The 12460-nt window shown below is 39.2% G+C and overlaps 1 protein-coding gene across 5 annotated transcripts; it reads right to left on the bottom strand.

Annotated features, from left to right (window-relative positions):
- Window positions 1-1320: 1320 nt before the first annotated feature.
- On the bottom strand, window positions 1321-10028 carry LOC111644775 (heterogeneous nuclear ribonucleoprotein Q). 5 transcript variants are annotated; one of them, XM_023393768.2, is made up of 12 exons: window positions 8480-9846; window positions 7928-8087; window positions 6841-6959; window positions 6451-6558; window positions 6135-6248; window positions 5668-5844; window positions 5253-5388; window positions 4450-4655; window positions 4204-4353; window positions 3972-4093; window positions 3554-3879; window positions 1321-2855 (listed from the first exon to the last, which is right to left on the bottom strand). In XM_023393768.2, the coding sequence occupies exons 1-12, from the start codon at window positions 8492-8494 to the stop codon at window positions 2830-2832; spliced, it is 1659 nt and encodes a 552-aa protein (XP_023249536.1). In that variant the 5' UTR covers window positions 8495-9846; the 3' UTR covers window positions 1321-2829. The 5 variants fall into 5 exon arrangements, with proteins under 5 accessions (XP_023249536.1, XP_023249535.1, XP_023249534.2 ...); XM_023393767.2 differs by having other exon boundaries at window positions 1321-2858; window positions 8480-9844; XM_023393766.2 differs by lacking the exons at window positions 1321-2855; window positions 8480-9846 and adding exons at window positions 3127-3390; window positions 9872-10028.
- Window positions 10029-12460: the final 2432 nt, after the last annotated feature.

The raw sequence follows: 12460 nt of genomic DNA, 5'->3' as shown, positions 1-12460 counted from the left end.
CTCCGCTGCGTTTCCAGGGGCAGCTTGACAAATACTGTCTCCGGTAGTTTGAAGGCGAACAGGTTTATCGGCGACATTTATCCTCATATAAGCCATGACACACGGACGAGGTGTCCCAAATTGGTGGTGGTCGCGGTAGGAGTGGCCCTCCTCCGCCATGTCGAGTTTTTTAAATTATATTCAAAAATAACAGACTCGCAGTGATAATATCACTGTAGGGTTAATAACTCACTGTGACAATTTACTTGAGAAAACTACACACGGAAATTGAGAGGCTTTATCAGTTTTAGGTTTTTGTTGGTTAGTTAACGTGGAAACGATCTTTGGTTTAGCGGCCAATTAATTAGTTCCGCTGTAGCAGCCACATCGCTGCAGTTGCTATGGTTACATGCAGATTTATAACCGTTACTGCCGCGCGTTTAGATCGTAGACTTAGACTTAATTTAAGTACTCAATACTTACGGTCTCATGTCCAACTGCAGTTTTATAGCAATAAGTTGTTTGTTCACAAATAAGTTAATCGAGACTTAAATATATTAAAATAAAGCTAAACATGAAAATCCTGGTCTCAAGGGTAGTGTTAATATCAACAATTTAGACAATAATGGCAAATTATAAAGAAAAAATTAAGTTCTTAAATGTCATTGAAGGACCCACCCAACTGCTCTCCAGTCCATGTATGTATTGAAATATTTTTAAGGCTTAGGCATACTTACCAACTCAGTTTATGCAAGTGAAAATGGGAAACAAATAACTAACCTAAATCGCCCTCTTCTTATTCCCTTTAAATAGACAATTTCACAGCAGTTGCTAGAAATGACATAATAGAGAAGAAAAGTGTAATTAATATTCAGCTTAGTTCTGTCTGTTTACAGGCCCCAGAGTTGTACATATCACATCTATGGCTTCCTGAACTAAGTCATTATATGCTACACATTTTATTCCTGCCTTGACTAGAAACGTCTGACCTGAGTAGTCTATTAAATTTTATTATTATATTATAATAATATAAGAGGGCATATGGGTCTGTAAAACCCGGATATAACATCACTGTAGTTAAATTCCTCTTTGCAGGCCTTTGTCATTTAAAAAGAATATCAAAGTTATCCCTTTCCTGTTGTTAGAGACTGAAAAGAAAACAGCATTTTAACCAATAAGATTAACAATTCCTCACATTACAGGAATTTAAAATCACTGAAAGTATCTCAAAAGTAGGTAGTTTGAATGATAGACCTGTCACTAGAGTCAACCAAATACCAGCCAATGAACAGAATAGCATTTACACCTCATGAGGATTTTATCCAAAGAGTAGGACACAGATAGAAATCAAAAACTTTATTACAAAAATAAGTTACACTCACCTCCATTTTACAGTATAAAACAATTTATTTGCAGGAATGCAAAAAACGTTGTTGGCCACCAACAATAGTTTAAAACTGCTAACATCTTTTTTTCAAAAGGTGGTTGTTATGATTTTATTGAGGGAGTTAACTGTATAGAAAACTGGGATTGACAAGCACAGTTTCCTTTTTGCTATACCTGGAAATAGAAATCATTCACTGCAGTATCCCTTCTACCACTATGTGACCATGATCCCTCACCAAATCATAGCAGCTAACGTTAGGCACACATGCTCACTGGCTGGGCAATATGGCAATTCAGTCATCGATCAAGATAAACTCGAAAGATCTTCTATATAGTTGCTGTCTTGGGAGCTGGGAAGGGATCATTTAAGATTAACATGATCTTACATGATGGATTGGATTAGGTTGTTTAACATTATTCTGAAGTTGTTTGAAAATGTATTGTTATCAATATAAAAACAAACCCACTGGAATAATACAGTGGCACAAAAGGGACACTGCAGGGCTTTATTTTTGTTTTTTATTTTTTTGTTTTTTTTGTTTTTTAAATCAAAGGCAGTTGGATGCCTGTGATGTTGAAGCCTTTACAAAAGTAACATTTTATCCGAAAAACTATACAACCAGTAACTACATACTCTGAAGAAGCAAGGCGGCTAATTCAGTTCAAAATAGGATAAAAGCAGGGCTTGTTCAGACTCATCATATGAGATTGTTTTGCATGCCCAGTTTGACTGTTTGCAGTGTCAGAGCTGCAGCTAAAATGACTATATTACATTAAGTACATCGTTTTTGCGCTGCAGCTCTTGTGCATATTTTGTATGAAAACAAGCCCTGCTTTCATCAATATAGTTTCCCTATTTACAGTACAGGCCGGGTAGTTTAGTCCTCTGTACTGAGGTAGTCAACCAACCCTTTAAAGACAAGTTCTGAAAAGAACCACTTTCCTGGAATGCCTGACTTATCCATGCCAGGTGGGTACACCCTAAAAACCTGCAAATGTTCTCTTTCAAACATCCAGATCAAACGATTAAGATTTACATGGATATTCCGACAATAAAAATTGCGATTAGCACAAAAATATACAATAGCATCAAGCTCCTTTGAGCCACTTCAAACCTAAGAACTTAAAAAAGTGCAAATTCTTCAATAATTATTTTAAAAATGGCATGTTCAGGGACAGGGAAGGGGTAGATTGTAAGGGCAATACATAGAGCCCTGTATATCAGGGCTGGATACAGGGACTCGGGGCAAAGAGGCTGTGGCGAGTATTCAGAATCCTCCGGTCATCTTTTTAAGGTGGCAGTTTCAGAAAAAAAAGAAAATAAAAACATGGGGGAAGGGGTGATGCTTCTTCTGTAAGGCTGGAATATCATTGGACCTTTTTGTCGTGCTCTTTTTTGTTTCAACATCCATTGCAGCTTACGGTGTTAACCCCACACATCAAGTCAGTATCCACTGTGACAGGTCAGGACCGCCCTCGGCCTCGTTTCCCTGCTGGACCAACGAGAGGAAAGATATAATTAGTATAACAAACCCATGTTGCATGCATTCCCCATCAATCAGCAAACTGACAAATTAATGAAATTCCACAAAATTCATACTGAGGTCAGCATTCTCCCACAAGGGTGGGACTCAGCTGGCCTCCTTAAAAATACAGTATGTTATGAATGACCTTTGTCTGCTGGCAGCAACAAGCTGACTGGCTGCTCTGAAAGATGACACCTGTCAGGGATTAGTTATGAGGCCAATAAGCAGGTGTAACTTTTTAAATTTAAAAGCAAGGTGTGTGTATTTTTTTTTTTTTTAACAGCCTTCTCATTAGTAACATCATTTCAAGACAATCAATACCTTCATCATGTGAGGTCATCCTCAATATTTCCCCAACTAAAGCTGCTTTCATTTTCAAATTTACTGCAGCCCTCCCAAAAATGTCATTCTTGTGAACTTTGTTCTCCGATGACTGACCCTTGGCATCGGAAATATACTGGCACCAAGACTGAGCTCAGTTGGTCATTTTTCAGGACTTCTAAAAACACAAAATGAAGTCAGCCACGTAGCAACTTCTTTCGGTAATGAACAGTAATCATGTGGAACAGCAAAGTCAAGCTTTATTAGTCACCACTGTGTGACTAATGTGATCTTACTCACTTTGAAACTAACAGTTTCTCGCTGTGAAAAATGTCATTTACCTCTGCTTGTTCCAGGGCCTCCTCGCTGGGAGAAGCCGAGCCGGCCCCTTGGTGTGACGGAGCCGCGGCCTCTGGTCTGACTGGCACCGCCACGGACCCCCCCCCTCGCTCCTCGTCCTCTCCCAGACCCCTGGAAGTCCTCATAGCCATAGTACGGGTCATCATAGCCACCCCGGTAGTTGTGGTAATCGTATCCATAGTAATCGTAATAGTCTTCATAGCCATAATAATCAGGAGGGTAAGAATAACCTCCACGCCCGCCTCGGCCTCTGCCTCTTGTGGGTGGTGGCATGTGGGGAGGCCCGTAGTAATAGTATTCATCATACCTGAAAAAGGATACACGGGCTCAACATAAATATGGCTTCTTGCTTTATATCAACATTTAAATTTGGTAACTGGCTGCATTGTTTCCTCTTACATTTGCGTTTTAGCGGCTTGTCTCTGGGCTTTGCGCTCTTTCCTCTTCTGGTCAGGGGGCTTGGCGAAGACAATTTCAATGTGCTCTCCTTCGAGGTCTTTGCCATTGAGATCAGCCAGAGCCTGTGAAATTAAAGACAAGATTATAGGATGAATCTAACTGCAATGACAAGTTTAACTACAAGATAGGACGGTCTTCTGTGTCATTATATAGGCTGTTTTTTCCCCCATACCTTCACAGCACCATCTCTTTCCTCGAAGTGGATGAAGGCATAGTCTTTCAATTTTTTGACCCGCTCCAACTTTCCAAACTGACTAAAGGCCTTTTCAAGTATCTCCTCTGTAACAGTGCTCGCTAAGTTCCTCACAAACAGCACCTTGACCTGGGAAATGATAAACAAGGTTTAGCTTTCTTACAGAAAACAGAATATGTACAACACAAATTTTGGCCACAAACACACTTCTCGGCTGTGCCTCACCTTGGCCATGACCTCTGGGTCAGGGTCCTCGATAGGATCTGCCCATTCCACGGTGACCACATTTCCCCACACCTTCACCTTGCCGCTCATCAGCCGGCGACGGGCCTGAGCTGCTGTCTTGTGGTCTTCATACTCCAGGAAGCAAAAGCCTCTATTCTTCTTCTTGTCATCTGGCTGGTGGTACAATATGACATCATTTAGACCCTCTGTAGAAAACAGAAACAGGAGAGGGGTGGGGGGAAAAAAGAGCAGGTGGTTAAGTGGCTTTAATCAATATAAAAATCACTTTTACAAGATGACTTACCAAAAAACTAGTAACAGCAAATCTGCCATTAGAATCAGTCACAAATACAGAATACAGTAAGATAACATAATTTAAGTTAAAAGCTGTAGAGTTTAAATAAAAAACTAATGATCAAAATTGTCTATTTTTTTTCAGTCAAGCAAACATACAGAGAAATTATGACTTAACATTGGGTGTTAAAAAAAAAAAAGAAAAAGAAAAAAAAGTTATAGGTTTTCCTGACATACCTAACCATTAGACAAAAAAAAACTATATTTGCTATGTTTAGTGTCCAGTCAGATCTTAGCGGTAAACCATCATAGTAACATGAGTCACTCCAGCACAGTAATGAGGTCATCATTTGGACACAACCAAGAAAAAAACATAAAAATCTTTACTGTCAAAGCTTCACCCACTGATTCTTGCATTACAAATTGTGAATGCAGAGTGAATCTAATCTAAATAGTAGGTTATGAAGCTGTGAACAAATCAAAGAAATGAAAGGATGGCAATGACCCACCTGTAACTTTTGCAAATTCTTCAACAATCTGCTCTTTTGTTTTACTCTTGGGGATGGAGCCAACAAACAGTCTATTATTGGCCACAGAGATGCACACGCCGATATGTTTACCCGGTCGAATTTCATTGTTGTTGCACTGCGGAAGGATGGAGGATCGTTTAAGTAAGGGACAAAAAAGGCAGGAGAGTCTACAGACTGGAGCCTATGCCAACTTGATGTGCTTGCCATTTCATATCTATGTACACTATTAAGACATATTTCATATAGCTCTATATGTATTAAATGCCAATAGCACATTGTATGTTACAAAAGTTACTTCGGTCTCTTGTTCAAAAATATACTGCCTTGTGGTTTGACTAACAAATACATCAGACCAGCTCTCTTTCTGGTCACAACTGCAGTAGAGCCAACGTACCAATTTGACAGCCTGCTGTGCAGCTTCTTTAGTGCAGAAAGTGACAAAGGCGTAGCCTCTGTTCAGGCCACTGAGAGGATCCATCATCAGGCGCAGGTCCCAGATGGGGCCAGCTTTCTCAAACAGCGGAACCAGCTCATCCTCAAAAAGGTCTCTGGGGATTTTGCCTACAAATATCTGCCAGGTTGAGAGGAAAGATTATGGTGTATGAGAGAAACTCTTTAGTGTGAAATGTAAGGTGAAAACAAGAGATGGATGGCATTTTGGTAAAAGGTATCCAGTCAGCTCTTAGCGGTAAACTATCAGTGTAACCATTGTTACTACAGAAGATATTTAAGTTTCATCATTTGGACACCACCATTCATAAAGGATTTAGAACCAACTTAACGTAGCAAGTTTAAAAAAAAAAAAAAAAAAAAAGGACTATTCTTGCAGCGTTATTAAATGGTCTAACGTGAGTTTTGTACCTCTGTACCGATGGTGGGCTGTGCCCCTGAGTGGGCAGACTCTGGTGGTGGCCCTCCATACTTCCTCTGGCCTGTTGTCACATCAAGTGTGTAGCCAGTCCTCTCCAGCAAAGCCTGACCATCGGAAAACATGGTAAATTTAAAAAGTATATTGTTTATCGTACAGTCATATATGCCATATATTCAAACATCTAACTCATCTTGGGTATAGAGTTAACATGTATTTTTGCATTTAATGTCACTGCATCAGTGTTCACACATCCCAGGAATAAAATCAGTGTCAATATAATATTCAAATGTAGTATCAGTTTCTCACTTTGATTTTGGCTTCATCTGGTCCTTTATTGGTGTCTGACACTTTGGTCCCTTGTTTCTCTCTCTGTCTGTACGTCTTCATCACGCCACAAAGAAAGGCACTTTTGTTCTGAAACAGAAAAAACTTACTATTAAACAATAAAATGGAGAAATGTCATCATCATTAGGGCAACTTCTGATTATCTGTTCAACACAAAAAGAATAAGCTGTTACGTAAGACAGCGGGAGTCCATCTTGTAGACAAGACCCATGACAACTAAAAGCTATTGCGCAATCACAGTTCAACTGCATAATGCTGTTGTACACCACACTGAACAGAGGAAAATCACCCACTTTGTGTTAAGGCATAAGAAGTGAACTAAACAATACACCAACAGTTTGACATGCATACCTGAACATGTGAGAGGTCGCTGTCCTTGAATTGCAAGAGGACTTGCAGAGCACCTTCCTCGTTGAATTCTTTCAGAGCCTCAATCGCTCGATCATCTAAGTCACTGTGTGACACCAAACCTGGAGGAAGCGGGACAACACATAGAGAGAAATGATGAGTAACACACAAGAAAGGCAAAGTTTTCCTATCTGATTTGTCATTCAAGGACAGAAATTACAGTACAACTCAGAGGATAAAAGAAAATGATTTACATGTGAGTTATTTTGCTTAACAAATATCTTGTAATGTGTAATGGGTAAATAATAATACAATTAGAAGAAGAGTGGGACAAGCTTAATCTAATGGAGCTGTATTCAGTAGTCAGGCTGCACTTCACCCTCCAACCAGCACGTTTTTGCAGAACTAATCACAACAGATGTGACAGTGCAACTTGATATGCCAGTGCCCCTCTATACTGTGACTGGGAGTTTCTAATGAGCCGGTCTGCATTCTCCTCTGTGGAGGGGCCGTCACCTGTCCCAGGCAGCCACACACCAGACAGCTGCTGCCATTGTTTCTGCCTCAGTTCCATCTGGCTGAAAAGGCCAGACCAGTACTTTTCTAGATCTGACCGACCAAACAAGTCCTAAAATGACCCCCAAAATGTTGTCACTACAGCTAAACCCAGTAAAAACTTGTAAAACCTGACCAAAGCAACTGATAAACCTATAACTGACATCATACTTAGACCCATTCACCCTTCTGCAATAATTTTATGGGATGTGAGGAAATTTTATAGAAATGAATGGAGTGATTGGACAGGCTCACCAAGACACTCCGAGAACAATTCATTCACTGTGACACCAGTTATCATGCAACCATGTTGGGAATGCAAATGCTGCAATCATGTACACATTTTCACACCAGTAATGTGTAAATTAATATTTTGTAGCACTGCAGTACCCATTTTGGTAGGAAACCACAAAAAGTTGCTTCAGGATCCCAATTCCCCCATTCAAAAATGTGATAAAATGACAGTACATGCAAGAAATTGATAAACATAAAAATTTGCATATTTGAATATGCAAGTATATTCATTGTGCCTTACCTGCTATGTAAATTTCATCTAGTTTTTCAGCAACTTTCTGTGGTAAACCAGCTTCTAATAAAGTCTGGAAGTGCTCAGAATGGGTAACTGCAGCAGAGGTGTCCATTGGTTCTTCTGGACCATTTCCATTAATATGTTCTGTGGCCATGTCTCCAGAAATCTGTGTAAATGCAATGAGCCAAATTAATCCTGGGTCAAGGGCAAGACTTGGGATGTGTTCAGGAGAGTGCAAAGTGTCAGACATGTCAGAAAATCATTTTTTTTTAAAAATCAAAAAATGTCACATTATTAAGAACAAATTATCAAAAAATAGGGAATGTTGCAGTGTGCAAAACATGTTATCATGGTTATACGGTCCTTTACAGTCTAGAGACACTTCACTATCCTGACTTAACACTTGCAGCTCTCAGCTTGCTTGAGGTAGAAGCCCAGAAACCTGCATATAGGCAGTTGACACAGATGTTTGAACATTGCGCGCAAGACAGACAATGCACATACCCAATCCCCCACAGAAATCAATCAAATGACATCTTATAAGAACAGTGAAAATACCGGGTTTGTGTCCATGTGGCACTATTTTCCATTCTGGTTTGGTCTGGGTTCAGAAGTTTGTGCAAATGGAGCCAAGTTCACTTGCTAACGCCTGTATCTCAGCCTTCTCGATCACTGCTGGTGCAGAAGCCTTGTTTGCTTTGGTCTCTAAATTACATGTTAGCTTACCTTCTCACTGCTGACTTCAGCAGAGGCTAGATAGCTGATACACGTGCTCCATCTGAGAGTGAGCCCCGATTTCCGGTGGCTGACCAGTGAGCAAGTATTCGCCCTTTAGCATTTTGTTTATTGACACTTTGACAGCAAAGACTGTGCCAGTAACGTATATACTCCAGCCATTACGTTAATGACAAACCCAACAGTTACTTCTGTTTTGTTTGTAATGATAAATAGTGAGGCAATAGCTCGTGCAGAGCAGCAATCTAACTCCTCTCTGGTCACATTACTGCATCCGGCAACGCTGGACTCAGCAAAACGTGGATGACAAACTTATGTTTTGGCCTAACGTTAACTCAGCTAACATTACCCTTTGCTAATATTAGCTAAAAGATATCATGCAACTGATACCGCGTAGTGCCTACAAATCAATCACATTATATCGGTAAGCACGTGCTTTCTCTTTGGTTAAAACATTTGTACAATGTAAAAAGTACATATTGAACCTTCGTACTAATCATCCTTCAATTTCAATCTGTAATGTTAACAATTTTTGGGGAATTAATTATTTTATCCGACGTTTATGACAACGTTAGATTTAGCGGGGAGGGACCGACTCGCACACGTTGAGGCTAGCTAGCTAGCGGGCTAGTTTGCACAGCTAATGTTAAAGCAGCCAAGCTAACTAGGGATCTTCATCGGGACAATAACATGACGCGCTAGTATGCATTTTCTATGAATGCATCTGTGTTTACTATGTTAGTTGGCAAGAAGAATGTCAGCTACTGCAGCGGTAACACCGGATCGTTAATTCTTGCTAAGAAAACTGGCTTTTGTCAGCTAGCTTCTGTTAGCATACAATGACAATGAGCATGTCAATTCCACGATCTGTCAAAATAGGCTAGCTTAAGCTAGCATGCTAATTAGAACGGAATTTCAGTGAGGCCATTGTTATATCGTCATTTGTCGGTAGCGATTTCACCAATTGACAAAGTACGACTTTTAAATCTAATTAGATTCATCGAGGCCTTGGAAGCTAGAGGTTTAGCCTGCTAGATGCGTGGTTTGTCAACGTGCCGCCACATAGGAAGAGTCCATTTTCAAAAAGCCGGTCTGGAGAAGTCGTTCCCAACCACCACCAGTTTCCACATTGTTTGAAACAGCACCGCACGATTCAGAGTTTTTAGCAAACAATTAAGCAATTATCACGTGACCAATTAGAAGCATTCGCCCTACCTGCCGCTGGCTCACCAACGTGTATGGTGTTGATTATTTAGGAAGATAAATGTGATATTTAAAAGACAGAAAAAGTGTAAAACTCCCGGCACTGGTCCGGCTTCAGTCATTCACTCTTGATGATGTAAAATGGCTGCCACGTTCACGCCTCGAGTTTTGTCTCGTCGATGGGGTTTCTTGGACAGCCCTGCACGGGCTTGCCTTGTATGCATTTTACAGTAGAGCAGCAGGTCACCCACTGCATCCATCACCATTACTGACGATGAGTAGTTTCACCACAACTGCACTGTTTATGTGACGGATACAAGTGTTAGCTAACAGAATGACGAAAAGCATTGTTACAGAAACCAATCAGACTATAAACCAGGGTTGAACTTATACAAAAGTAAATAATAATGAAATAAAACAAGGAATTATTACGATTAGATATAGTATTATTAATAATGCTCTAATATTAAAATACACCCACCATAAATCATAATAACTACAACAACAAGAATACTATTAATAATAATACATCTTGACGATGGTCAGTATTCTTAAATGTTAAGAAATGCCAGTCCATATGCGTTTAAATTTATTTCTGCATATGTTGGACGTTATGAGGCCAGCACTTGTACTGTATACATGTGTACAGTATACAGAAGCAGACTGCTTGACTGGGGGTAGTGAGGTAAGTCCCATTTTTCACCACACCGTGTCACTCTTCTCATGGATTTCACACGTTCATCTGCTACATGAACAAAAGAATATGTCAAGCTTATGTGTGTTTGTATTGAAAATGATCATCTGCTCAATTCAACAAATAGATGGGGATCAAGGGTTTACATTACTGAAGAGCTTTTTTATTTATGTTGTGCAAAAGTACATAACAATTAAAAAAAAGATTTTGTAAAAGATTCTCTGCAGCATTATGAAGAAAGAACAGTTAGATTTCTCATCATGCATGTAATACAAATTGGATCTGATTTTTTTTTATGCTTGTGTGTGTTGCAGAAAATCTATATTAAAATACTCTTGCAAATAACATTGTGAACGTAGCTGTTTGTTGCATGACTTTTTATCAATAACATTGTGTACAATGTTATTTGTTGTCAGTATGATAGGTTGTCAGTTGTAAAAATTCAACTTGATGGTATCTTTTTAAATTATAATTTCTGGGTTCATATATTTGGACCATCAACATGCATGCATACGGTGTTGATCCTTGACAATTATTTGCCATATAGTTACTTTGCTATGACAATACAATGCAGTATATGAGACTGGGATTGGGTTATCTGCTATTTTCATCACAACTAGAGTGAATCATGGGCTTCAAGTTTGGCTCATGGCTGAAGTAATAAAACTTTAACAGGTAAGTGACTCCAACAACCCCTGCAGTTATAGAGCATTAACAGCTGGATGATGATGGCTGGAAGAGTTTGAGGAATAACTTACACAGGTGTTGAAGAACAGAGCTACAGCATGATTTCCTTTGGAGTTTGGCACATTTTCTCAATCAATAAATATGTTGTGTTGCAAGGTGTTTCACTAAAACAGGTAACTTACTTTATAAACACAGTTACATTTAAAACAGAACTATTTTAAAAATGTAACAGGGCAGTAAATTATTACAGAGAGAAATCTTGAGAAGAGAATAAATCAAATACTTTCACATTTCAGCCCTACAGGTGGAATTCATAATAATGTCTACTCTGGATTTATGGGACAACAAGACGTTTACTACTCATGCCTCTAAGGACTCTTCAGAGAAAATACCATAAACAGGCAGATATTCTTTTGTAAGAAATATGTTTTAAAAGTAAATACTTTTGCATTCAGCTCTAAAACTAATAGACAGTAGGTTCCAAAGCTGTAAAAGAGGTCCTCTGCAGGGGTTTGGGCATAAGCCAAAAATCTGTCTGGAGGAAACCTTATTTTGCCAGAAAAGTCAACCAAAGGTCCAGTTTGTAAAGTCAGCATTATATTCACGGAGGTAGAGTTTCTTAGATATAAATAAGAACAAAATGGATCTAATGACAATAGCACTGTTCATTGTGCCAAAAACCTTATTTCAAGGGATAATCATTATGCAGCCCCTCAGGTGGAAAGGCATTTAGGTTTTAATTGGTAACCAAGAAAATGTTGAGTATGAGAAGTGAACATTGTGTTTATTGACATCAAATTACCTCTTTAACCCGGACTAAATATAGTATTCCATATGAAACTGATATAGTGGTAGGTCTTTGCTTTTTGTTGTTGTTTGCTTTTTATATTTCCTTAATGTTTACCATCTTAGATATGCATGCTTATGAAAACATCAATGCTTTATGGTTTGACAGTGAATGTTTTTTTTGTTGGTGAGCGTTGATGACCAGCAAAACCAACATTTTGTGGCTCCAGATCATACTATTGAAGGCCGTAATTATTACTACATTACAGATCTCTCATGCCACCATGTGGAGAGAGTGTCTCTGTGTGTCCTTATCAATCAAATGGCTCCTGAACGCTTTAGCAGAACCTCTGTTCTCCACTTTCAGTCTTGTGTATTACTTTTTGAAATGCTCCAGTCTTATAGCCTATGCCTAAGATACAAAAGGATAAATG

The sequence above is a fragment of the Seriola lalandi genome, unplaced genomic scaffold (genome assembly GCF_002814215.2).
Source record: "Seriola lalandi dorsalis isolate HSWRI2012SDOR001 ecotype SW California unplaced genomic scaffold, Sedor1 jcf7180002054942, whole genome shotgun sequence".
Taxonomy (NCBI): Eukaryota; Metazoa; Chordata; class Actinopteri; order Carangiformes; family Carangidae; genus Seriola; species Seriola lalandi.
The sequence above is the reverse complement of the archived record's forward strand: the minus strand, read 5'-3'. Positions and strand labels throughout refer to the sequence as shown.